The 25,584-nt window shown below is 39.3% G+C and overlaps 1 protein-coding gene across 5 annotated transcripts in view; it reads left to right on the top strand.

Moving 5' to 3' along the window:
- SPHKAP (SPHK1 interactor, AKAP domain containing) overlaps positions 1 to 23,108 on the top strand; it is a 76,148-nt gene extending 53,040 nt beyond the window's left edge. For 2 of the 5 annotated variants that reach the window (XM_069792172.1, XM_069792173.1), the window contains exons 5-12: positions 2,908 to 3,042; positions 6,017 to 6,272; positions 6,557 to 10,301; positions 13,751 to 13,930; positions 15,845 to 15,931; positions 17,950 to 18,002; positions 18,087 to 18,271; positions 20,859 to 23,108. In XM_069792172.1, the coding sequence (XP_069648273.1) occupies positions 2,908 to 3,042; positions 6,017 to 6,272; positions 6,557 to 10,301; positions 13,751 to 13,930; positions 15,845 to 15,931; positions 17,950 to 18,002; positions 18,087 to 18,271; positions 20,859 to 21,002 (4,785 nt within the window). In that variant the 3' untranslated portion in view covers positions 21,003 to 23,108. Of the gene's footprint in view, positions 1 to 2,907; positions 3,043 to 6,016; positions 6,273 to 6,556; positions 10,302 to 13,750; positions 13,931 to 15,844; positions 15,932 to 17,949; positions 18,003 to 18,086; positions 18,272 to 20,858 lie in introns of those variants that run through there. The other 3 variants (XM_069792175.1, XM_069792174.1, XM_069792176.1) reach the window with 3 other exon arrangements.
- Positions 23,109 to 25,584: the final 2,476 nt, after the last annotated feature.

Raw genomic sequence — 25,584 nt, 5'->3', positions numbered from 1 at the left:
TTGAGAATCTTCTACTCATTTTGGTCTTGTTCAGCTGACCAGTCTTAGTCAGACCCCAGATACTTTGATTATGTGGTCTTCAGGAAGGTTCTAGATAAAACAGAACTAAAAGGTATGTTTTACCATTTAACTGAGAGTTTGGAGGGTAGAAAAATGGGATTTTAATTTAAAAAAAAAAAAAGAGAGAGAGAGAGAAAAAAGCTTGGTTATTTTACAAACACTAAGACAACCTACATCATGATACACTATTTAGAATACATACCATTTGAAAAAAAAAAACTCAAATCTGAGAAAGTCACATTTTGAAGATATGGCCTGGTGTCAGTTTTGAGTTTACATCTTCCTTTATCAGTTCATTTTCATCATCCTGGCTTGGTGCCCACGATCGACACGCAATACAGCAGCAATATGTGGTAAGAGAACAAAGGTAGGATCTCCTGACAATATGCAGGGACTTCCTCAGTAAAGCAGTATGGTTGGTTTGCTGAAACCACTTTCAGCTCATGGGAGGAAAAGCAATGCTGGGATCTTGTTGCCTCCTACAAGTCATTCATTAGCAGGCACTGCTTTTCTATGCTGTTTTCTGCATCCTGGATCTGTGAAAATTCAGATGTCAAAAATAAATACGGTTTCTTGCAGCAAAACAATTTTTCTGTTGAATCAGCAGGTTAACTGTGCAGAACAGCTCGAGAGGTTTAATTTTACTGAACCCACAGAAGCACTGGTTGTTTTCTAATAAGCAATGGTTTTATTATTGTTTACAATGTTTATTTAGGAACAAAAGCTGCAGCAAGTCATAAGGAAACACCAAAAGCTTCTCTCTCAATCTTAGAACTGGGTATCTGTAAAAGCCAACTTAAACTGGCTTCATGCAGCTATCCTTTACAGTGCCTGGAGATGAGATTACTCCCTCACAAGCACATACCACCTTTCAAAGCAGCTGCATGATTTTTACCTATCAGCCCTGCCGCAGTGGTGCATTCACCGCCTGTGTGCTTCATAGACCCCTAAGCTCTTCCTTCGCAGCAGAGCCCGGTCGGCTCCCCAAAGCGCTGCACCCCAACATGCCCACAGCTGGCACTCCCCACCCGGCGCGTGGGGGGGACTGGTAACAGAGAGACCGCAATACCTGGCTGCGTTTTAGAAAGGTAGTTTCTGGTGCAGAGTCAACACATTTATTAGCCATGACTGGAAAATGATTCTTTTCTTTTAGTTTTCAGTGTACATACTAAAAATTCACTACTAGCACAGGTACTGTGTATTCTTCTCTAAGAGGAAACACCCTCATCACAATTTTTGTGTATAATATGCAGTTTGTGTAAATTAGCTTGGAGCAGGGTGGATTTTTTATACAACACTGATGTGGTGGAAGCATTTCATAGAAGAATTTTAAAGATGCTAGCATAGCTGTTGTTTATATGAAATATATAACTATTTACTAATAGGTACTGTTAGGATTTTGCATTACCCATTTAACCTTGGAATGGGTTAAATTGGGGTTTTTTGGTGTAAAATAATCATCTTTCCAGACTTTTCCTTTTTTATTCTGAACAAAAGGTAAGGAACCGAAGTAAAAGATAACACAAAAAGCCATGGTTTCCTCGCCAAGAGATCTGATAAAATGTGGCAATTTAGGCAGTAGAAAAATAGAGATACATAGAGAAATGTGTGTGATAACAGAAAGGCTATAATTTGAAAAAAGAAAGGGATGAGAATTTTTTTTTGTACTATACTGAAATGTCAAACCGAATTGAAGCACTGAATTTAGTTATGTCAAATACAAATACTTAGCCTCATCTGAAGATCAGTCTACTGAAAAGTGAATTGTTCCCCAAAACTGAATTAGATTTGCTAAGCCAGAAAGTTTTATTTTACCTAATTTACTCTGAGGAAAATAACAGTACTGCGAGCTTATGATGAAAAGGAAAAAGTGAAGTATCATTGAATTGCATAATAACTGAAGCATACAGCTGGGTGCCCGAGATCTGCATTCCCTTAATGGCTTTGCCGTTTGATGGGCTGTGTTAGGGCATAAAATGGAGGTGGTATTTACTTCCTCTGCAAGGAGTCATCCTTGATTCCCTGTTCATAAAGGAAGCACACTGAGATCCCTGGCAGAAAAGAACTGCAAGCGCTCTTAGAGTAGGTATTGGCCTTTTGGTCTGGCCTTTGTAGACAAAGGAGCACAGATGTCTCCTGCACACACTGGGGACTCCTAGCAGTGTTGTGATACAAATCTATGTTTTGTAGCATCATTCATGTTGTGACTATTACCACTTTTGGCCTAGCAAATACGTAACAGGTAGAAAAAGATTGTATCATTTCAAATGAAAGGTCTTGAAGGTGTCCAGTGGAACAGCAAAGAAATGCATATTTCATCTGTGTATTAAATGCTCCTGTTATGCCAGGTTTAGCATTGCATCAATTTGATCAGCAATTTCCAGCTAACTTTCCCTTTGGTTTCTTGCTTGTCATACGCCTGGAGGAAAATCAGAAGATTTGCCCTGTTCTCATTACCATACTCACAGAATCTTTTCTGTTTTAGACAATAACAGACACAGTGTTCTCAGTCTCTCAGGAACTCACTTGTGATAGGAAGGACAAGCATTTAGATGCACAAATACAATCAAGCCGTTTAGCACATGACAATGTAAGGGATGACAGATTGTCCTGCTGGACAGCTGTGCAGAAGTTCATACTGTCACCGTTGTCTTGCCTGATAGCTCAAAAGAAAAAATGTGCATTTTAACACTGCCAGTTTTATTTTTAATCCACTCAAAGTAGTAAGTTCAAGTAAGCTTTCTAAAGGGACGCCTGTAAGTGGTATTTCATTTTGATATTTATGAATATAACTGTGCAACTCAGACTTCATTACGTGAGAGCAAAAATCTATCTTTCATACTACAGAGGTTGATCAGCGTCTCTCCAAATCTCCCCAAACTCATCAGTTCGATGAACGTACAGCCACCAAAGGAAAATGAAATAGTCCTGCTGAGTGGATTAGCATCAGGAAACCTTCAGGCTGATTATGGAGTTCCCCAGGTAGGAATCAAACTCATCTTTAAGATCACATCACACCTGTGAAGGACAGAATTTGGAAAATGGAAGAAAGGAAGCTGAAAGCAAAGACCTTGCACCAGTTTAAGAGATGGGTGGGAGTTTGCAAACATAAAAAAATAAATCTAACAAAAGCCTGTTAAGTGTGCATGGCGGCGGGGCAGCGACACAAAGATAGGAGAGAGATTCTGCTATTCCCTCTAGATCCTGTGGATGTCTGGGTTGCAGCTGATAATGCTTTAAGCCATATTAGTGGCTGATCCTTCAGGGAATGCAGGCATTGGGGGCAGAGATGATTCATAAGCCCAGATTTCAAGAGTAGCAGGAGTCAGAAGGGTGGCACAGAGGAGGGAAAGGAAAGATGTAACACTTTTTCTGTGCACATAGCTAGATTGGGCCACAGATCCTACAGACTCCCTTTCAAGTGAAGTCTTGCTACTTCCCACTTTTGTTCCCAGTCCATCTTCTCCCATGCATGCACCTCAGAAAAGAGCTGACAATAGGACTTGAAGATCCTAGAGGCTATTGTAAACTTGAATGTGACAATGGAAAATACCAAGCTACGTTAACCATATCAGAGCTGATACCTCATTTAGCTTCTGTCAACTTAAAAAGTAATTAATGCATTAATTAAAACTTAACATTTTAAGAAGCCAAAAGCAAAGTTCTCATGCTAACTCCTTTACTCCCATTATTGCCAATGAAATATTCCCCATCTGTGATCTGGAGGCCAAGAATTCCTCTTAATGACACCACATAGAGAAAGGAAGCAAACAGTAACATTTGCTTAAAGGCATTTTAATACACAAGTTCCAGAAGCTTAACTCCTTATCGTAATAAAAGTCTTTTTCCTTCTTTCCATTTTTATCATTTGTTATGCCTGTTCATGTCTGTGTAAAGAAAAAGAATGAAAAATACTTCAGTATTTTTCAGCCTGATTCTGATCTCATTTGGCCAAGCATGAATTGGGAACAGCTTCATTAAAACTGCAGAGTTATCTTGGACTACAAAACTATCTCAGCAAACTTAAAACGAGCAGGTATCTTGTTTTATCTGCTGCAGAAAAAGAAAGCAGAAAACTTTTTTTCACTGAAATTAACTTGTGTACAAAAGTCTTCAGGTAGCAGGCCCTGGAACAGCTGTATTGCAAAGATCATTGAATTTTATGTTACACCAATACGCTGATCTTTAAAGAGAGAAATTGCCTGGTTATTGATCTTTCTTGCCACTTGTGACTAATGGCTGAATTTAGAAAGATTTAAAAAAAAAAAAAAAAAAAAAAAAAGAGCACAAGCCCACGGTGAGAGCAGTGGAGCTCCAAACCCCACCTCCCTGGGGGGAAGCTGCTGCAATAGATACAAGGTTGTTCTGAGGCCTGAATAAGATGACTCAAGTACCCAAGTCATCCCCATCTCTGAAAGAGTGCAGCCGTTGAGAATGGCAGCCTTCTCGGTGAGAGTGCAGGCAAGAGACAAATGAGAACTAACCTAAATTTCCACCCCATAAGATGAGTAAAGCTTTGCATTGAGGCTGGGTGACATTTATTGGCCAGATAAGCACATGCTATGTTCATCCTTACATTTGTTTGGCTTTCCAGAGAATTTAATTTGTAAGGAGACTCGCATAGTTTTCATACAAGGATTTTTATTCTGCCCCCTCAGCCCTTTTCACAAGTACAACCCTGCAAACTGTGGACTGGAGAAACAGCAGGGGAATGTTCAATCTAAGGCTGCATCTGTTTTTAATAACATTTTTCACAATATAGTATATGCTCAAGTCTGATTCAGCAACAATTTCTTAGCAGCTAGTTAAAAAAAAAAAATCTGTATTTTCTCTTTTGACTTTTAAACACATTAATTTATCTGGTTTTTTCTTCAAATACATTTTTTAGGTGGAGAGGAAGAGCAGGCTAATAAACATAATAGTCATCCCACTCCCTTTATTACTAGATATTTGCTTTGAATTCACACTCAAAGACAAAAGACCTAGGATGGGGTTACATTATGCTAGATACTGTGCAAATGCACAGGGGGTCCAGGGCATCTTTTGCACAGCTTAAATTCTACCTCCTCGATCCAGAGCTGGTTCCACTCAAGCTGGCTCCTTCCTGGGGTCTGAAGTTAAAGCACAAGATCACAAGCTGCAAAAGCTTGGCTTTGCTTCAGAGTACATCCACACCGCAAACTTAGTCCCATGCAGAGATATCAACTTAGCTTTGTAGTTGTATAAATATCCAACAGTTTTAATATCAATAAAATGAGGATAACAAGGGTTCCTTCCTCTCAGTTTCTGTCCAACTTTCAACTTAATTGTACAGCTTCTTTGGGTAAGATAGTTTTATATAAAGGCTCAGCGCAGTACACAGTGGAGCCTGGTCTGAAATAACGGGGCTTTGGGCAAATAAGGAATGAGAGGAAGAAGAGCAAAGAAACAAAATAAAACACTGTTTTAAAACAGTCTGTAGGAACATCTGAAGGTGACCTGCTCTTAATCTCGCCAGCCAGTATTTACAGGACTGCCTTCAAACAAGTGTTGCAACAGAAATTATCCCGAAAAGGAATTCATGCCCACAAACGATTCCCTCAAGAGGCAGGTAATACTGGGTGGTATGAGACCATTAATAACATGTCAGATGGCTAACTCTGACATGGCTAAAAGCACGTAAGTCTCTGTCATTAAAACAAGAAGTTGACTGAAAACAAACCACTTGGTAATTTCAACAAAATAAAGATGCCCCTGTGGTACAGCTGGGTTCTCTACTAAAACTCCTGTATAACAAAAGTTGTCAGTCCAGGCAGTCTTATTTTGGCATATATGTAACTGCACGCTGCATTACAAACATCTAAATGACAAATTGTATTGCCTTTTTGCAACAACATTCCCAAGATATTTATAGAGAGGGAAGATTAAAATAAGTTTTCTTTTTTAATTAAGTAACTGAGATTCTTTTCCCCTCTAGTGTCCTTGGCTGGCAGATGTCTGCTTGGTTCAATGTGCAAGGGGGGACAGGAAAAACAGCGCAAGCTGCATCATTTTTGAAATAAACAAGTTTCTGATTGGACTTGAGCTCGTTCAGGAAAGGCAGCTGCAGATAGAAGCGCATGTCTTAAAGCCTGAGGATGACACAAACTGCTCAGTGTCTTCAATAGAAGAAGATTTCCTCACAGCATCCGAGCACCTTGAGGATGACAACGAGGGTGATGAATATAAAACTGGTAAAAGCAATGGGACTGAGCATAATACTGCTGTTGTTCGTACTGCAAAACAGCCATGGCAATGCTCACAGAAATTGCACTTGATGTTAATTCGTGCATATATTTATCTGTAATTTAGAAAATGGACAGCCATTCATATTTTTAAATTGTTGTTCAAAGACATGGATACATGGCTGTGCCGTAGTTTCACAGAGCAGTAACGCATTACACAGTTGTGCAGCTGTTTTCTTTTTAAAGTTACAGGGTATTCTGCAAAAACTAATTTCTTATTTTTCTTTTAATAGGTCATGAAAAAGTAAGTGTTTCAGAAGCATCTTCAGATGTCAAAAAAAATAAAGGAAAGGGATTTGAAAATCTCCACTATAGAAAAGCCAGGTTGCCATTCATTCTTGAAGGGAACTGCATTAATAAAGATAATGCAGCTACTAGAGTCTCTGAAGCTGTGAATGTTGTGGCTGAAGATGGCATCTTACAACCTGAAGATAAGTCAGACCAGGAAATACTCTGGCAGAAGGAATTAGCTCGAAGAGCTACTTCATCCTTTAGTACTACTAATTTGACGGGCGAGGTTGAAATTTCCTGCTCAGCGCACACGTTAGAAGATGTACCTTTAACCAAAATGGCTAAAGAGGAGCTGGGGCCTCTGTATGACCCAACAGCAAAACACAGCAGTAAGACAGATGGAGAGGATTGGGCAAGTATCAGGAAAACCGATCCTCCCTCGCAAAATGAGCGGGCGACTACAGGTCAGTATGCCACAAATTTAGCAGAATCTGTTCTGCAAGATGCGTTCATTAGACTATCACAGTCTCAACCCACTTTTAGTGAGGAGGCTGCAGTCAGCATCTCCATAGGAAGCTCCTGTAAGTCAGAAGACGTATCTGCTTACCGATCGTGGAATGAACTTCCAAAGATCGTCATAGTGCAAAGTCCAGACAGTTCTGAGAATATATCTGACTGGCCAGGGTCTGCGTTCCCCAACCTGTGCCACTGGACTGAATCAGGAAGTTCTGCTGAAGTTTCAGATTACTTTGAGGAAGAACATTCAAACGGACACGGCCAGAGCGCACTGGAAGTGGCCCTGGCTTGTGCAGCCACTGTTATTGGAACCATTTCCAGTCCCCAGGCTGCAGAAAAATTCAGAGGGGATCAAGAAGCCACAGACTCTAAAAGCGGAGTGGTTGATAGTGAGGACCTACACACAACATCTTCACAGCTACTTGATGACTGTGCTAGCACAGAATATTCATTTCCATCTGCACTGTGTGGCATGACTCAAGTAGCAAGTGCTGTAGCTGTCTGTGGTCTGGGGGAAACAAAGGAAGAGAAGTACCCTGCAACTTCGAGCGGACTTATGTCTGCTGCTCAGACTTCTGCAGCCATTACTCTTCATTGTAGCATAGCTATAGGAAGCAGCATGGAGAAGCTAAACGATAGCATCGCAGAAGCACTTCTCAAAGAGGCATCAGTAATTTTGACAAAACCCAACACATACAAAAACGTAGGGCATTTTATGGAAACTATAAATGGAAAAATTATTGAAACAGCAGCAAGGCCACGGATTCCACACACTGATGAAGTAATCAGGGATGAACTTGCACAAAACTTATCCAATATTATTCTACGACATTCTATTGAAGAGGTTAGGAAGAAGAGACAGCTACACCCCTGTTCAGAAAACAGCTCAAGTACACAAGACATTTTCATGGACACTGCAAACGAGTTGCTTTTTAACATAATGTATTTCACTTTCAAGAAGATGAATGACATAAGACAAGTTGAAGAGTGTTCTCCCTTCTTTTCTGAGGGCACAAAAGTAGAGAAAGTAACAAGAGCAGAAGGATGGTCAACACGGGCAACTGCATGTGAAACTTCACACAGCCCCATTGATCACTCTGCTGTTCAGCCATTTGGTACATCCTACAGCACTAGGGCTAGCAAAGATCTTGGAAATGTCACAAACACTAGGAAAAGTAATGTGAAAGATGTAAATAGCAAGGAAAGTGCCACACTGAATTCAGAACCAACAAGTAGAGCTACAGGGCATAACACACTTGTTGCAAAAACATCTCCCAAGAAAAGATACCTGAAAAGAACCACACGAGACTGTTACAAATCCCCAAATCAGAGTAACAATCATCATCAGAAGAAAGACTACAGATCATTTTCAGACAGAGAAAATACTTTTGCAAACAATGAATGCAGGCATGGTGTTCAAGAACAGCTGTCTTCCAGTGCCACCATAAACACAGAAAACCAGGCCAAGCATAAGTGTGATGCTGTGCTAAATAATGATGTTCAGGTTAGCTTGTCTTTATTAGGAAATCATGTCTTGCTTCCTTCTCAGCCTGTGCTACAGGTGAAACATTCAAAGGACAAATATTGTATAACAGATTTTGCAGAAGAATTGGCAGAAACAGTTGTCTCCATGGCAACAGAAATAGCTGCCATTTGTCTTGAAAATTCAAATGGAAAGCAACCCTGGTTCTGTGCATGGAAGAAAGGCAATGAATATCTGGTGACCCAGAGCTTATCATGCAGAACCATGAAAAGGAAAAAGGAAACCCATGCTAATGATTCAGTTGTTCGGAAGCACAGGGCACCTAGACTTAGTGAGATAAAAAGAAAAACAGATGAGCACCCTGAGCTAAAGGAAAGGTTGATGAATCGAGTAGTAGATGAATCCATAAACCTTGAGGACACACCAGATTCAGTCAGTATCTTTGCAAATGAAGTGGCTGCCAAGATCATGAACCTCACCGAACTCTCCATGGTTGATAGCATCTGGCAAGGTCCAAACCACCCCAGGAATAGGCTGCACTGTGAAAGATGGAGCCGAGCCAAGGCCTCAAGCTGTGAGAGCATACCAGAGGAGGACTCGGATTCAAAAGCCTCTTTCAACACCCTAGGCCTAATGAACACCTTTGGTCAGCCTGTGAGCCAGACAAGTTCTGTCTCAAAGCAGTCTAGTTGTGAAAGTATTACAGATGAATTTTCAAGATTTATGGTGAACCAGATGGAAAATGAAGGAAGAGGTTTTGATTTATTACTGGATTACTATGCAGGAAAAAATGCAAACAACATCTTAACTTCTGCATTGGAACAGGTAGCCAAGAAAAATGGTCACCTTAATGTAAGACCAAGTTGCCCATCCAAACAGTCCAGCACAGAAAGTATAACAGAAGAATTTTATAGGTATATGCTAAGAGAAATAGAAAAGGAAAATAAAGATAACATATCTTCACCTCAGAATTCAAAGGACTGGTGTGGCAATTTGCTGCCACCCTCTCTGCGATCACCTTTTTGCTTTAGGCAATCATCAATGCCTGACAGCAGATCATCAGGCTCTAGGCTAACAGTTAATGTCCCAGTTAAGGCAAATTCATTAGATGGATTTGCCCACCATCACCAAGATTCCTTAAGTGTACAGCCAGTCAGTACTGTGGCTTCTTCAGGTCTTTGCAAGTCTGACTCATGCCTGTACCAAAGATGCAAGACTGACCAGATAACAGATATGTTGATTCATGAGACGTGGGCAAGTTCTATTGAATCTCTAATGCGCAAGAACAAAATCATAGCAGATGAGGCAGAGGCTGCAGAGGCAGACCAATTTCACAGTGATTCCCCACCACATGTGGAACAATATGCAAACAGACTGGCTGCAAATATTGTCGAAAGTGGTAAAAATTTAACTGTTGTCCAGCAGGATTCCTTTGATTATACAAGCCAAGCTCATGTGCTGGAAAGCAAACACCCCCAAAGGGCAACTCGGATTAAATCAAAACCCAAAAGGGATGGAGTAAATTTGGATGAGAAAAAAGAGCATACAAAGAGCCCTGGATGCCTCCCTGCAGGTCAGCACAGGGAAGTGCCTTTAATTCAGATAGAAACTGATCAACGAGATGAGACAGGTAAAGACCTGGAGTCCTTAACTTCATGTGGCCCTTCTGAAAAGGAGCATCAAAGCAAAGAGAAGCCTCCAGAAGCTTTGGGTGGGAAACACGTGGTTTCCAGTTCCCTGCAAAATAGGTAAGTGATGAAACAGCAAATCAGCACATTGCTTTGGTGTTTGTTGTAATTTCCCAGTAAAAATTATTTTGATAAAGAAAGAAGATAAGAAGAGAAGCACTTTTAAAGAAATAAACAGGCTAAGTTCTGACTACAGGTTTCTAATAGCATAAAATCACCCAATCATGTATCACAGTGCCAATTTCTGGAGCAAACTTACATTGAATATGACCATGCTGTTTCTGAGATTCAAATCTAATACTACACAGACAAGTAAGTTTTCTCTCTACAGATATTTAAGTCTTCCATAGTCAAGACAGGAAAGACGGACAAAGTTTGAAATTTCATTTAGCGCTGGCTGATATCTCAATTTAAATAAAAAAAAAAAAAAAAAAATCAGTGTTAGTGTAAAACAGAAGATAGCAGAATTTGACCTGTAGTTCCCTGCTATGCTTGTTCATATAACTAATGCTTTGTGTACCCGGAAACAAGACCAGACTTCCAAGAGCTTGAAGTTCAGCTCTATGTTTACAGTCTGGAGCAACAAGTAATAAAAATTCTTTAGTGAAGGAAATAAAATAGTAATTAAAAGCACACCTTGCCTCCTTTGGTTCAAGACATCTCTGGTAGAATTTAGATAGAGAAAATAATAGCAATTCATTTTATTTTAATTTAATTTCACGGAGTTTATACCACAGCTTACGACCCTCTCCTTACAGTTGTACTCCTTTTGTTGAGGAATCTGCAACTTGCTTTGGTTAAGGCAAAGTGTAAGCCCAATATGAGAGTGCAGTACAAATGCAGCGGATTGTTGTGGATGCTGTGAGGTTAAGATCAAGGCTCTTTCTCAAGGCATTACCTTTTTTTAACTACATTTCTTCATCGTATCTGTTACTTTAATGGTATCTAAACTGCCAATCACTTGGAGCACTGCAGCACCCCATTATCTCAGAGTGCTAGAAAGAGTGCAGGTGCTAGTGTTAGAAACCATTTTGTAGCTCATTTTATTCTAGGCAGTGCTCTGTTTTGACTTTTGACAAAGCTCTGCTTGAAGTGAGAAAGCATGTACTTTACTGTGTATGGTAGCAGTTAGGTGGATAATTATCATAATGTCACTATTCTTTCATACTGACTCTCCCCCACTAACCTTCCTCTTCCTTCAAAGGCGACCTACTTTTAATAAGATACATTTAGAAATCTACCTGTTTGGAGTCTTGACTCTTTGAAAATGAAGTTGGTTTTGCACAGTTTGTGAGTCCTTTAATAACAACTTTTCCTCTGCCTTTGATGCAGAGTTCCCAAAGTGGCTATGGGAAGCTTAAAGCAGTAGGATTGGCAGGGCAGTTTTAGTAACCAGAGGCTACACCTACATGAGCATTTTGGTGCAGCAATGCAGTGCAGTTCTGAATCATCTTGTCTCCATGTCCATGCTTCGGGTCTGTTTGCAGCGTGCAACACGGATTTCTTTTAAAGGAATCTCAACTAGAAGCTGCACAAGTGTGTACCAGATGTGCTCGTACCCCTACTGGGAAGGCAAAGCTTCCAGTGGTTCTTCACATGGATTTGAATCACTTGTGGCATGGCTGTCTGGACCAAGCCTAGACTGAAGTAAAAACCTAGAAAAAATACATATATGTAAATATAAAAGCATCAGCACCAATTGCTTTGATCCACTCCTACTGCATGAAATTATTTGCTAGTGTAGGTACAGGCACATAGGACTTCAGGCAAAATATCAAGCAGACGTAGAGTCAATTAGAAGAAAAAAAAAAATTAAAAAAAGCCACACAGGCCTGGGGAAAAGGTCTTCAGCAAGGAAAAAGAGTTGTTTCTTGTACGTAGGCAGTGCAACAGACCCAGTCCTATCACGGTGACACAGAAACCGTTCCAACTGACTGTTCAGAAGCAGGGAACTGTCAGTTCAAAGCATCGCTAGTCTGAGATGTAATTGCATAATGAATCAAATAAAACCCCAAAGGCAAGTAACAACGCCCACAAAAATCTCTCATGTTTTGGACCAAGTATTAGGTGCTGCCTGCCCTGGATTAAAAATCTGAATAACACCACTACCCTGTGACCTGGCTGCCCAGTGCCTTCATGTTACTACAGATGACAAGTTTTGTACCTGAGGGGTCAGGGATGACAGGCGTAGGTATTTGACAGATGTTGACTGCCTGATAGAGCAGAGGCCCTCAGGCAAACAAGTCCCATTCTCCCTGTACAGGAGGCTGCCTCTCTCTAGCATCCAGCATTCATGCAGCAACTTCTCAGTTGTCCTGAGAATGAGAGTATGGCAAAAGGAGATATCCACAATATTAATGTCTCGGTATATTCTTAATCATGTTAATTACTTGGGAGCAATAGAATTTTGGGGGTGATCTCTTGCTCTAACTGAAGACAGGGCACCTCAGCCATAACTATACATAAAAGTCTGGTGGCGAGAACTTCTCTAGAGGGATCTTGCAAATGCAGACCACCCAAAACTAGTTTTGTTTTAATTGTTATTCTGGTGCTGCAGCAGTACAATTAATTCTTTCTTATTATCCAAAAAGAGGGGTGGGTGGTTGGATTATTACATACTTTTCTGCCTGCATATCAAAAGTTCCATGTTAAGTTTCACAAAGTTCACTTTTGCTCTGAAAAGTTACCGTAAATATAGTTTTATTTTTTGTTTGTGTTTGCATTTGTGGGAGAGTGTGTAAATATATAAAAATGTGTCATATAAATGTGTGTGTGTGTGCGTGACATATGTCAAGTGTGCAGAATTATAAAGCATTTTTCCCTTTAACCCTGTATTTTCTAAACTCAGTCTGGGCTCCATATTCAATCTGGTTTCTGACTACCTGCTGCACACCTACCTAGAAAAAGAATACTTTGTCCTTCCCCAACCTAAGCAGCAAAGATCTTAAAAAACAAAGGTGGCTAAGATTCATTAGTGATTCACAACCCACAATACTTTCCTACTTTTACTTCTAGACCTCTTTTGCATCTACAATGCTAACAGAGTAGAAAACCCTGGCAAGAAACTTATTCACCCATTAGTAGGACCGGGATTTAGTGCCAACATATATTTCCAAGAAATGCTGGCATTCTGCACTAACATATACCACATATTTCAACCACTGATTGACTGAAGCTCATTAAGCAATAGGCCTATGCAGTGAGCAGTTCTTTTTGTACATGCAAAATCTTTTTGTACAAGTTAAACCTTTTCTATGCATAGTTCAGTATAAGGCTTACTTTGGTTTGTGTTTCTTTATAGCAGCCATAAGAAGATCCTTTTTAAAAAGCATCTCAGACCATATGTCCAGCTGGACTTTGTGTATAAATTATAAACTTGTCCAAACTCTTGCATCTGTGTAATTTTGCAGCTTGGTTGACTTTAATGAGCAGCATTGCTTGAAGATTGGTGACATCAGTTTGTTTGCCTATATTACAATATCAACGTGCCTTCCTTATCACCCTACCAGCAACAGTCCTCAGAGCAGACCAGATGCTGAAATCATAGGAGAGACAAAAACAGCTGAAGAATTTCCAAACCATCTCAGCAGCAGTGAAGAAAGCACTGGCAGCTGGTCCCAGCTAGCTAACGATGAGGACAATCCTGATGACACAAGTAGCTACTTACAACTCAGCGAGCGATCTCTGAGGTACCCATATTGTCTGTTCTCAGTATACAATATGGTCTAATCAACCAAGCCAATGATTCGACTACCATGCATCAAGAATGAGGGTTAACAGCTCGAGATTTATTCAGAATACTGTAAAAAAAAAAAAAAAAACACAACAAAAAAACCCCCAAAACAAACACAAACACCTAACAACAGTTCATCTCTACTTTTAAAAAGGTGGAAAAAAATAGCCACATTCTGGTTCTCAGCCAGGTCTTTTTATTGTTGGTGAGCAGCTAGATTCAGACAAAGAAAAAGCTTCCCGGCGCCACTCAAGTGCCTCAGTCCTACAGTGAAAGGGCCATTGGACAAGCTAATTGCGATGGTCTTTCCTTTGATTTATTTGCTACTATTACATAAAAACCGTAATGTTTATTTTGGCATCTCCTTAGCTGAGATTGATGAGACTGCTATTCCAACCAAGTATCTGTGCACTGAGAGCAGAGGCAGAGCCCTGATCTGCTTAGACTGGCACAGGGGAGCAGATCAACAGAGGATGATGGAGTTCCCCCTGAGCAGGCATAAGTTCCAGAGCTCCCATTGCAATGTGCTGCTCTTTCTTCCTATTCAAGTCAGGACATGTGTTTAGAAATGTTACCTAGTCCTTACAGTTTAAATAAAGTGATGTTAGTTTGACTTCAGCCCTTTCACGACTTCAAATTGAGCAAGATTTTTTTCTTCACATGCTCTTAGATTAGGTTTTAAAATATTGTCAAGTAATTACATCTTTCTCTTGGGTTTAAGATGGCAGGGAGGGAAGACAGTATGGTAATGAAGCGGGGAAGAGAAAGAGTCTCTGTCAGAGAGCACTGTTGGCTAGCTGAAAAAATACTGAACAAACGTTGCCTGTCAGTGTGGGTGAACATTCGTCCCATGAATGTAGTATCAACATTTAACAAAGTCCTTGGTTTGAGAGAGATAATGTATTATGCCTTTTGGCTCTGCATTGAAACAGAAATTGCTACAGCAAGTCTGAATGCATGGTGTGCTGACATTGACTCAGAAAAACCTGATGGGGAAAGGAACTGTCTAATCAATCCTTCTAATATAAGGAAAAATACTATTAGTTGCTTTTCCAGTAAAAATTATGTGGTTCAAGTTGACTCACCATCAACTTGTTTGTGCTAATTGACTTGCAGCCAGCAAGTTCACAACCTGTTCATGAGATTATTACAATATCTGCATAAACATTCATTGTCAAATTTATAATGATGTTATAAAGTGAACTGGTACTATTTTTTCCAAATATTCTCAGATGTTTGGCTTCTTCACAAGAATGAAGTATAAGAGAGTATTTCTATGTATTACTGGTCCCAATGAGCACTGGCTTTAATGAAAATCTCAGTCTTTCAAGGTAGTCAGAAACATAAGGGGCCATCACTGTACCTGTGGGTTTCATCAAATCCCTGGTAGTATTTGGGGTATGATGTAATACACTGAAACTGCTGCTGGTTACGGGCATGGAGTCACCCAACAGGTAAGTAGTATGATGGGCAACTAAACGCCTTCCTGTAACTCACCACGTTCAGAGGTATCTGAATCTCTGTACCTGATAATCCTTCTTTTCAAGGACTCATTCAAACTGGTTTTTTTGTTTGAGGCCAAATGTTCATTGCATAAGCCATTCACAAGATAGTCCATTTTTTTCTCCAGTTTATAGCACTATTTGATACATGCTCCATCTAGAACTATTTTAATAAAAGCCTCATTATTTTGAGCAGATTAGTGTGCTTCATTCTGCGAACCACTTGCTGAGCCAATTGATTTTGTGGAACTTTACATAACAGGGGGCAGCCTCCTCACTTTGCTTTGTACATAAATAAATTAAAAAAAGATGTATGGAGACATGTTCAGTGCAGCTTGGCACTAATATTTAAACTTTTGCTTTGTCAGCAATGGCAACAGCAGTACAACTAGCAGTCTTGGCATTATGGACCTGGAAATTTATCAGGAGAACGTGCCATCTTCTCCTATCATTAAGTAAGTAGTCACTGAAGTGAGACTTAATGTTTAGTCTAATTTTAAGTGCAAATCGTTTACGCCATCTAAAATGTGCCAAGCCCTGCTTTGCACCTGCTGCTGAGCCTGCTGTTAGTTTCAGAAAAAAAGCACATACAGGTATCTGTGCAGAGTGGTAGCACTAGGCAGTGAAAGATTACAGGAGACCCACCCAGGTGACTCTCTCAAGAGAATATGGATCCACCAATCACTCTGCCTAAAAGACAGTTTTCTGCTGTATTGGTTTCCCATTGTGCGAACTTTCTTCTCTGAATAACTTCAAATATTATCAAAACTCTGCTGTAATAGCAAGTAAGGTCAAGAAAATAAGGATCAATTAAAGTCAAAGGAAAAAAATACGATAGCATTCTTTCCAAGAATAAGAATAATTTGGCCCAAAGTACATCTTACCTGTTGTTTCTGGGCATGTTTCTACTGAGCATGCAATTAAATTATCACGAGGTGTGCAAGTACCTGCCTAAAGATTCTGGTACCCTGAAACCTGATATAACTTGCCAGCTGGTGAATGTCACGATGCAGTCAGGGCATGGCCACTGCAGAAGTGTATAAACTGAACATCACTCGTTGAACGTGGGAACTTTGTGAAGTCGGTGACATCAGAAAATCTTCACAGCTTATTACCAGACTATACTACAACTGTCCTGCTTTGAAGAGGCTCTTTTTTTGTAAGAAATCTGGGCATTCATGTTTCTATAGAGTTACATGCATTGTCTCTCAGCTGCTGATTTGGAAACTAATCCTGTTAAAAAATTCCCATCTTTGTAGTAGGCAGTGATACCTCCTACACACCTTTCTAAAGATGACCCCTCTCCCTTATATTTCTGAGGACCAGAGGGATAAATTTTTTACTCCCCTTGTTAGGTTTCAGGGGCTATTCTCAGGTGTTAGGCAACAGGCACGAGAAGTTTGTATTTCCACAAATCAAAGTCAAGGCACAGAATACATCTGCTGTTCAAACAGAGAACCGGAAAAATATCTGATGGGAAGGAAGTTATTCAGCACCTATGATTCTATGTCATGACAAACCATACATTGGATGCTGCTGTTTTATTCTTTCCTCTCACATCTTACAGTAACCAGTACACAAGTATATATAATCTTGATTCTTTGAAGCCTTGGGGGAGATTCTGAAATCCTGTGAATGAGGGTGGTAAAGAGTAGCGTCCTCCCTTCCATACTAGAAACAAAATCTTACACTTGCAGCATTCCCCCTGATTGAAGGCAAAATGGGACAGTGGAAATGTGTATTGTAAGTGCTATCCCTCCAGGAGCGATGAAATGAATGCAATAGCCATAACATCAATGATGAATTTGCAGTCTCCTGACACATGTACATGAGCATGGATATTGTGTTCAGAAATGGAAGCTGAAGCAGTGACCACATGCCTGGAGTTTGTTTCCTGTAGTTTAAGAAAGCAATAGTACATAAGAAATGAAGATCTTTGGACATTTTTGCAAGGTGTAAACAGAATTTGTTTATCCAAACAGTTAATATATTTAAAACCAGCAGTAGTTGAAGTCATTAATAGTTATGATCGTATTTAACTATGAAAGATAGAACTAGAAAGCAAGACTGGAAAAGGTTCAGCCAAGGAGTAGAGCACTGCATAACACAGGCATTGGAAGTTCAGTATTTCCGCCCAGGGTATGAGACTTGCTCTGTCTTGCCATAATGTCATTTGCTTGTCATTATGTAAACTGTAAAGATACACAGATCCTGATGAAATGTAATACACAGTGCAAAACCAGTACAAGTACTTCATCCTATTACAGGAATAATGCTGCAATTCCCATAGCTTTTCCTGATTTACAGATTAAATAAATGAAATATATTCAGCATTTTATTATTTCATCCTCCGTAACTTTTTTCTTGCAGTTTTCTAGGTCTTACATTGAGGGAGAAGTTTATCCATCATGAAGCAATGTTGTAGACTGTTCCTAAATATCACTAATAAGCTTTGTTGTTGTTTGTTTCTAAGTGAATTAGTAGAAGAAAAGGTTTTCCTTAAAGAACAGACAGAAAATACAGAGGGTAAGTTGAACCATATCAATTAAAGCATACAATTTGAAGTTAAGACAAGTAATTGCACAGTAACTGTTGGGATTATTTTTCCAGAAAGTACTTGTGGGCTTTCAGTGGGAACAGCTAATTGTCAAAAGGACCTGCTGGTGATAAACTTTGATCTGGAACCAGAGTGCCCCGATGCGGAGCTGCGAGCCACCCTGCAGTGGATAGCCGCTTCTGAACTTGGAATTCCAACCATCTATTTTAAGAAATCTCAGGAAAACAGAATTGAAAAGGTAGTATTTACAGAATTGGGCATGCTATGTTATGTTTTATTGAAGTTACTGAGCTTAAAAGCAGATGCAAAAACATCATCATTACAGCAAGATAGCAAAACCTACTGTTTATTACAGAAAGGGAGGAGAGGATTAAATGTGTCAGAATTTAAGGTACATGAAATATTTAGTAGATCGTCCATGGCACAAGAAACAGTATCACCATGAGACCTTCTCCAAAGCCTCTATAACATGCTTTGATGAATCTGTTCACTTTTTCGTATCAGTGCTGCCCTTAAGTATCAATGCTCAAGGCAGAATTAACAGAGAGTCCGTATGTGGCTGCATTTGAAGGGCTGCAGATGGCTTACATGGAGTTTAAACACGTAGCTTAAAAAAATAAAAATCCCTTGCATGTGGGCATCGCACATACAAAGTTCTGCTCCTCAGTGACAGTAAGAGCTGACTACGATGCGAGACCTAAGTTGGACTTAAGATTTCCAGCTTTGAAATTCCTTAGTCCTTATGCAGGTTCTGCCTTGCCAACACCACTGATTAGGGCAGCTGCAGGCAGGTCTGAATTTGTGCCTGGCTGTTCAGAAATTGCTATAGCTGGGAATACAGCAGGGTACTGCAGGGGCCTGACAGTTCCTCCTACATTTACATGAGATCTACCAAGGCCAAACACATTGGCTTTATAGTCACTCTGTGCTGGCAGAAAAGGATTGCTGCTCACCAGGGAATGGGCCCCACTGCTGAAACATACAGAAGATACTAATGGCAAAATAAAGATAATCCATATTAGCTCAGGTTCACTGACATAACAAGACTACAAGGCTTCTGCACCAGAGCTGATGGAAAGTTCAGAAGATAGGCAGGATGGACCTATCTGTGTAGGCATATCCTTATGTTATATTACTACCCTAAGAGACAGTTTTAGCCCAGGCAGTGACCAACCAGCGTTTCCAGTAGAACCATATTTGCAACCAGGTATCTGTTACTTGGTAAATTAGACTGATTGAAATATTTTGCATCATTGTGTGGAAATTATGAAGCACCTCCCCTGGCCTAGCAATAGAAAAGTGCTATGCGTGCCAGTACTCTTTTGCTCTTGCTCAGGTGTAGCTTAGCCTCTGCCAACCACCATTTTGAAAGCAGAAGTCTATTTCCAGAGGGAGAGGGGCAGACAGACACAGACTACCAGAACTGAGAAACCTTCTGAGGGATTAGTCCAAGCCAGAGCACCAAGAGCAACACTGAAGTCCAAAATGGCCACAAGAAGTGCAGACTGTGTCTATTCCCAAATGATTAGTTAGTGCTCCATTGTAGATAGCCCTAAATGCCACTCAGCGTTTCAGGAATGACCAAAACAGTCCCATTTCTAAGGTCAGCAGGAACAGCTCAAGCCTTAAGGCTTACAAAAAGTGTCACAGTATTCAAATCAATTAATGAAAACAGTATTACAAATCAGTATTTTGGTCTTTTATGGGAAGATCATTTTGAGGAGCAGAGATATTGTTTGATTTTCTTGAGTACATGCATTTGGGAATCATAAACATAATTTAAAATGCATTCAGCAGCAACAGTCCAAATTGCATCTAATTAAAGAAACAGCTGTCAGCTTTACCCATGTGCTTTGGCAAACAGTTAATTCAATTGCAAAAATACACTAGAGAATAATGAAGCACATCCTGCCTACAACAGTGCTCTTGGAAATCGCGTGCCTATTAAATATCATTAAAATACATATTAAAAGTTTAGGCTTCAGTATGTAAATAGCAAACAGCTACACTAACTAGAGACACACAATATTTTCTTGTGCAGTTTAAAACTGGAAATGTAGAAGGAGCAAGCTAATTGGATATTGATTGTGAAATTCAAAGAAATGAAAAGCTTTGATTTTCATTTATGTGCTTCAGAAAAAAACAGGACCAGATGGATGACACTGTGAAGCCCATTATTAAATACAAAGTGGACAAAATTCAGGATTTTTTACAGCTGCTTAAGAACATATACTTAACCTCTGGTTTATCTGGAAGTTAAAAAAAAAATCAAATATAGATACTCTCTGTGATTCAACCACAATTGTGGCAAATATCTTCATGTGACAGAAGTTTACCCAGGATTCCCTCTCACCAGTACTATGTGAATATTTAAAATACTATGGGATGTTTATGTAGAAATACAGAAAGTTAAATATAAATTAAAATATAGCTAATGGTAATGAAGAGGGATTTTATTTTTTTTCTTTAGAGTGGATAGTCACACTTCCATTATTTTGACAGCAAGTTGTGGATAACAAGGAAAGTTGTGATCCTTTATCAAGCTCACTTTCACTGTTCTTACTTTCATTGCAATAAATAAGAATTGATGAGAGCAGCTAACTTAGAAAACGTCATGAGATTGGACCAGTCTCTGGGGATCTATGGAACTTCATTTCTGAAGTTTTATGAATAGAAAGAACCTTTATGTTGCTGTGCAGTGAATCGTGTCCACTCCCTCATGCAGCAGTGCATTTACAAAGGATGGTCTTACAGCAGTTTGTGTGTATTCATTTAACAAAACCTTAACCAAATCCTAAGCTTGTTTTGTTGGTTTTTTTATTTAGTTTTTAGATGTTGTGCAATTAGTTCAACGGAAGTCCTGGAAGGTGGGGGATATCTTTCATGCCGTGGTGCAGTACTGCAAGCTCAGTGAGGAAGGAAGAGAGATGACACCAAGTCTGTTTGATTGGCTTCTTGAATTGGGTTAAGAAAGTTCACCTGTTCAGCATTTTTGTTTTATTCCAGTTTAAATAAGCAGTGGTTTGTGTAATGCTCCGATTTCTGAACATCACTGAATAAAATGAGCAGCGACATACAAACTCTACAGAAACAGCACATGTCCGTTCCACAACTGAACAAGGAGCAAAGTGAAACCAAGGTGTATTGTATCTTTCTGTATCATGAGGGACTCTTGACGTATTGTGCTATAGGATGTACCGTACTAGGAGGGGATGGATTTTTAGCCTTCTGAGTGAGGGGACTACACAGTAAAAGCTTAAATTATCTAATATGTTCCATTTTATTCAGTTTGAGTAAATCAATCAGCTAAAATGGGATAGTACACTAACATTCAGTTTTAAAACACCAATATTTGTACAGTTTAACTATTAGAACCAGAGTTTGTTCCAGGATGGCTAGAGACACTCACATCCCTAGATAAAGAATTGATTTATTTTTTTTAAATCCCCATAGTCTGTTAAGGGGTAAAAAACAAAACAAAACACCACACCCAAACTTTTGAACACTTAACACCTTTGCAGCTAGACAATACAATAAAAAGCTGCTGAAAACACATTTTAGTTTCTTTCCATGTGATTATTTCTCTTCCATAGCTGTTCCTGATTCCTGTCTTCTTCTCAAGGAAATAAAATCTAAACTCTCAGTTACTACCCTTAAAAACTTCATTCCTTTTCACTTGGAGGCAATGCAGTTCAGTCTAGCTACACCTGGCATATCCCTGAACACAGCTCTGCAAGTCAGGGCAGCAGGTTTCTAACCCTGTCCCACCAGACACCTGCCACATGACCTTGGGCGAGTCATTTCACCTCTGTGCCTCAGTGTGCCTACCTGGTAAGAGGGAGTAATGATAATACAATCGTTACGTAAAGTGCTTCTGTTTAAAGCACTATGTAACATGTTACATATCAGTTAAAAGCAGTGAAAAAAATACTATTTTAATTTTAATTTTAGTTTAATCAAATAAATTGTTAATAAGGTGAAGAAATGCATATCTGAAGAGAGTACCATCTCATCATAAAAATCTTAATTTTTTTAACTGACAAGAAAGCAAAATGATTGTTAAAATTTCAGTAGACATACTTGTTCATTTTGAATATTAGTGTTTGGACTATATGTGATAGTTCACATTACTATAACATTTATATAATGGTTTGAAAAGATATACTATGGTATCATCTTGTTGAGATGATCTGTTAGTATCACGCACTTAATGATACATTCTCTTGACTCTGCCAAAGAGATTGGTTTTGAATTTAAAGGTAAATATAACTTAGCACTTCACAGCTCTTCTGCAATTTGTTTCTTTGAAAATATTTATCTTTCATCTCTCCCTACCCAAACAGCGTAGTAGAAAACCTGCCTGCTTTTCCCAATAAAATATTGAAGAGATGGTTTATTTTCCATATAACAGTATATGCTTCTGTAATATTTCTTGAAAAAAACCCAACCTGTCCTTTTGCACTAAATATTTTTGAAAATTTTGAAGTAGTTTTAAATAATTTATGAAAAAGAGCCATATTATCAATTTTATCTTTAAAACAATTCCTGAACTTGCATGATTGCATCACTCATTTGTTCTGAAATACAAACTGTTAGTGAATCAAAATCTAACATGGAACATTAAACAACATGAGTAATTCTACATCTACTCCACAGTATATACAAAACGGTGAAGGTCACTTTACTGTCAAGATAAAGGTCGATTTACTGCATACTCTGAATGTAACTGTGCAGTCACTGGGCCTGCTCCTAGGAATTGCTGAACATCCATAACTCCCACTAACGTGAGTGGCAACTCTGAATGCTCAGCATTTCTGAGGCTGAAAGTCAATAAAAAGCACCAAGTATTATAGACTTAAAGTGCTTTGTTTGAGTTAATAAATGGGAGTGTATTTATTTTTAAACCAAATACAGTTAGTTGTCAGTATACAATTTTTTGCTGTGATAGAATAAATGTTTACTTATCCTACAAAGCACAAATATCATGACAGAGTTGTAACAGTGTGATGCAGTTTCTCTGTACAGTAGTTCTTAATGTTGCAATTTATTCAGAAATAAATTTATGTTATAATGTGCGCCCTTTTTGCCTTCCTAAAAAGTTCATGGATGCGCTATGGTTTTTTTGACCTATTAAATAATATTTGCCTGCCACCCCTGTAGCTTCTCAAAGCTCTGCTTCTGAATGAAAACCATGACCCATGGCCCAGACCAAAACAAGTCAGAGCAAGCTCCAGGTTCTTACCTCAGTACCAAAGCTACAGCTTTACTCAGGTTCCACAACTCATTCAAGTGATACAAGGCTAATCATAACATTCTTAGTATCGCAGTAAGATAAAGAGAAATTACATGTTCATTGCTGAGAATTAACCCCAGAATAACTCCCAACATACCAAATCTCTATTAGTGCTCACTCTAGCTGCTCTCAGCACCTGCAAAAGTGGGCAGGGGGTTGCAGAGACAGAAGTTCAGGATTTTCTTCTGCTTGTTTAAGTTTGCACAGATATTTACTGCCCTACTGCCTAGGTGGTATTTCTATGACTAAACAGAAAAGGAAACCAACACTTATCCAAGTAAATTGGAACAGGACATGTCCACCATTTAAAAAGGCTGAAAAATATTAAAAGTCAACTTTAAATACACATAAATGAGAACTTGATACTACATACAATTTTAGGTAAAAATCTCAGAGTAAATTATATGCAGTTCAGCCTCTCGGTATACATGAGCATGATGCAGGTTGTTAATATCACAAGGGCACGGAGGCGGTGGCTGCTCACTATCTTTCCCAGTACAAACTAAGACCCAACAAATGAAACTCACATGAGCCAGATTCAAAGCAAACAAAAAGAGGTGACACATTGTGAAATGAGAGGATGCAAAACTTGTACATAGATTCAAGTTCCCACTTGGGGAACTGTATAAGTTCTTGAAAGAGATACACCACAATTTACTAAGGAAGACAAACCTTACGAGTCTCAGGAGATGCCCTGGCCATCAGAGGCCACCCATGGCAGCAGCAGACATGTTTGCCTCAGCACCTGCTGCAGCGCTGGTCCCAGCCAGGGCTGTCCCACTCACCTTCCTACGCTGCGAGGCAGCTTCAGGGGAAGGCACCTTCCACCCTGGTGTCGACTCTACCACCCACCTAATGAAGAGCAGAATTTGGCCTGTAGATACATTAATTCAAATACAGGAGAATTACCTACTGAAAAATATGTATTTAAAAACTTCATTTTTCATTTGGTTTTGTTTAGGGTGCTTTTAATTCTGGGATCATTAGAAGTTGAAAAACTATAATCTACCTCAATTTTGTCCTAACACCAAAGATTTTCATAGTGTCTTCAAGTAAATTAACCATTTTATTGTGGTCTATGATAGAAATGGTTACCTGTTTACAGTTATCCTATTAAATTCAGCAGGTAACCTTTCTGGAGAGGCTGATCTTACTGTCTCTCTTGTCTAGTTTCATGCAGAGCTACATAACAGACGAGCATAGGAATGTCACCATGAATCCTGCACTCTGATTTTCAAAATGTTAGGGGAAAGAAACCCCCCACTCCATTGAAATAAAAAGCCCACATGAGCAACATAAATAATAAAATAAATAATACAGAATAAAACAAATTCCATCTGAGAAGGAAAGCATATCCATACCAGCCAATTTAAGAATTTTAATTCAAGGCAGAGCCATTCATAAGTATGAGCAAACTCATAATGCCACTTTTTCAAACCCACTCTAAAGCCAGTCATCACAAGGAACAGGCCTTCAGAAAGCAACTTGCAGCTGTACAGCATTTAGCAGGACAGACAGTTAAATTAGATAGCTGGACTATCAAACTAAATAAAATAATTTGCAATGAAGACAGGTCTGGCTGATGGGTACTGTGCCCTCCTCCCAGCTTCAGCTGAAAGTTAGACAGTGAAGCGCAGCAAACTGGAAAATATAACCAAGCAGGATATATTTCATATCCTTTCACTAACTACCCAGGAAACGCAAGCGATCACACAGAAGAAGCTAAAAAAGAAAGTCTCACAAAGTGCCACTTTTAAAACATGAGTGAGTATGAGTATTATTATCCTCACCTATTCAGAAAATAATTTGAATCTCAAAAGATACAAAAAGCATATGTCAAGAGTCCAAGTACACATCATGTGCTTACATGGTAATTCTTGTCCTTGTCTTGTAAAATGTGCGTTCAGCCCTGGGGAAGTTATATGACACAAGCTAAGGGCTTTTTTCCCAGAAAAACAAACTTGTCACAGAGATATATAGTGGAAGGATTCAGCGGTCTAAAGGACAGAAACAATACAGCAAATATGACTTCCACTATGACAGTCCTTACTAAAGCACACTTCAGGAGTCACCTGAGATAATCCCTTTCAATAACGTCACAGTGAATCAAGTTTGCCAGCATTGCAGGATAATGTTGAAAGCCACATCCCACTCCAACCACGCAGTGATTAAAGTAACAGCTTGGTGAGCGTAAGGTATGTAGAATCCAAATGTTTTTATAAGATTAAAAAGGCACCAGACAATAGAGTTAGAGCACA

This window comes from Haliaeetus albicilla, chromosome 9, assembly GCF_947461875.1.
Source record: "Haliaeetus albicilla chromosome 9, bHalAlb1.1, whole genome shotgun sequence".
Taxonomy (NCBI): Eukaryota; Metazoa; Chordata; class Aves; order Accipitriformes; family Accipitridae; genus Haliaeetus; species Haliaeetus albicilla.
This window is presented reverse-complemented; position numbering and strand designations above follow the sequence as displayed.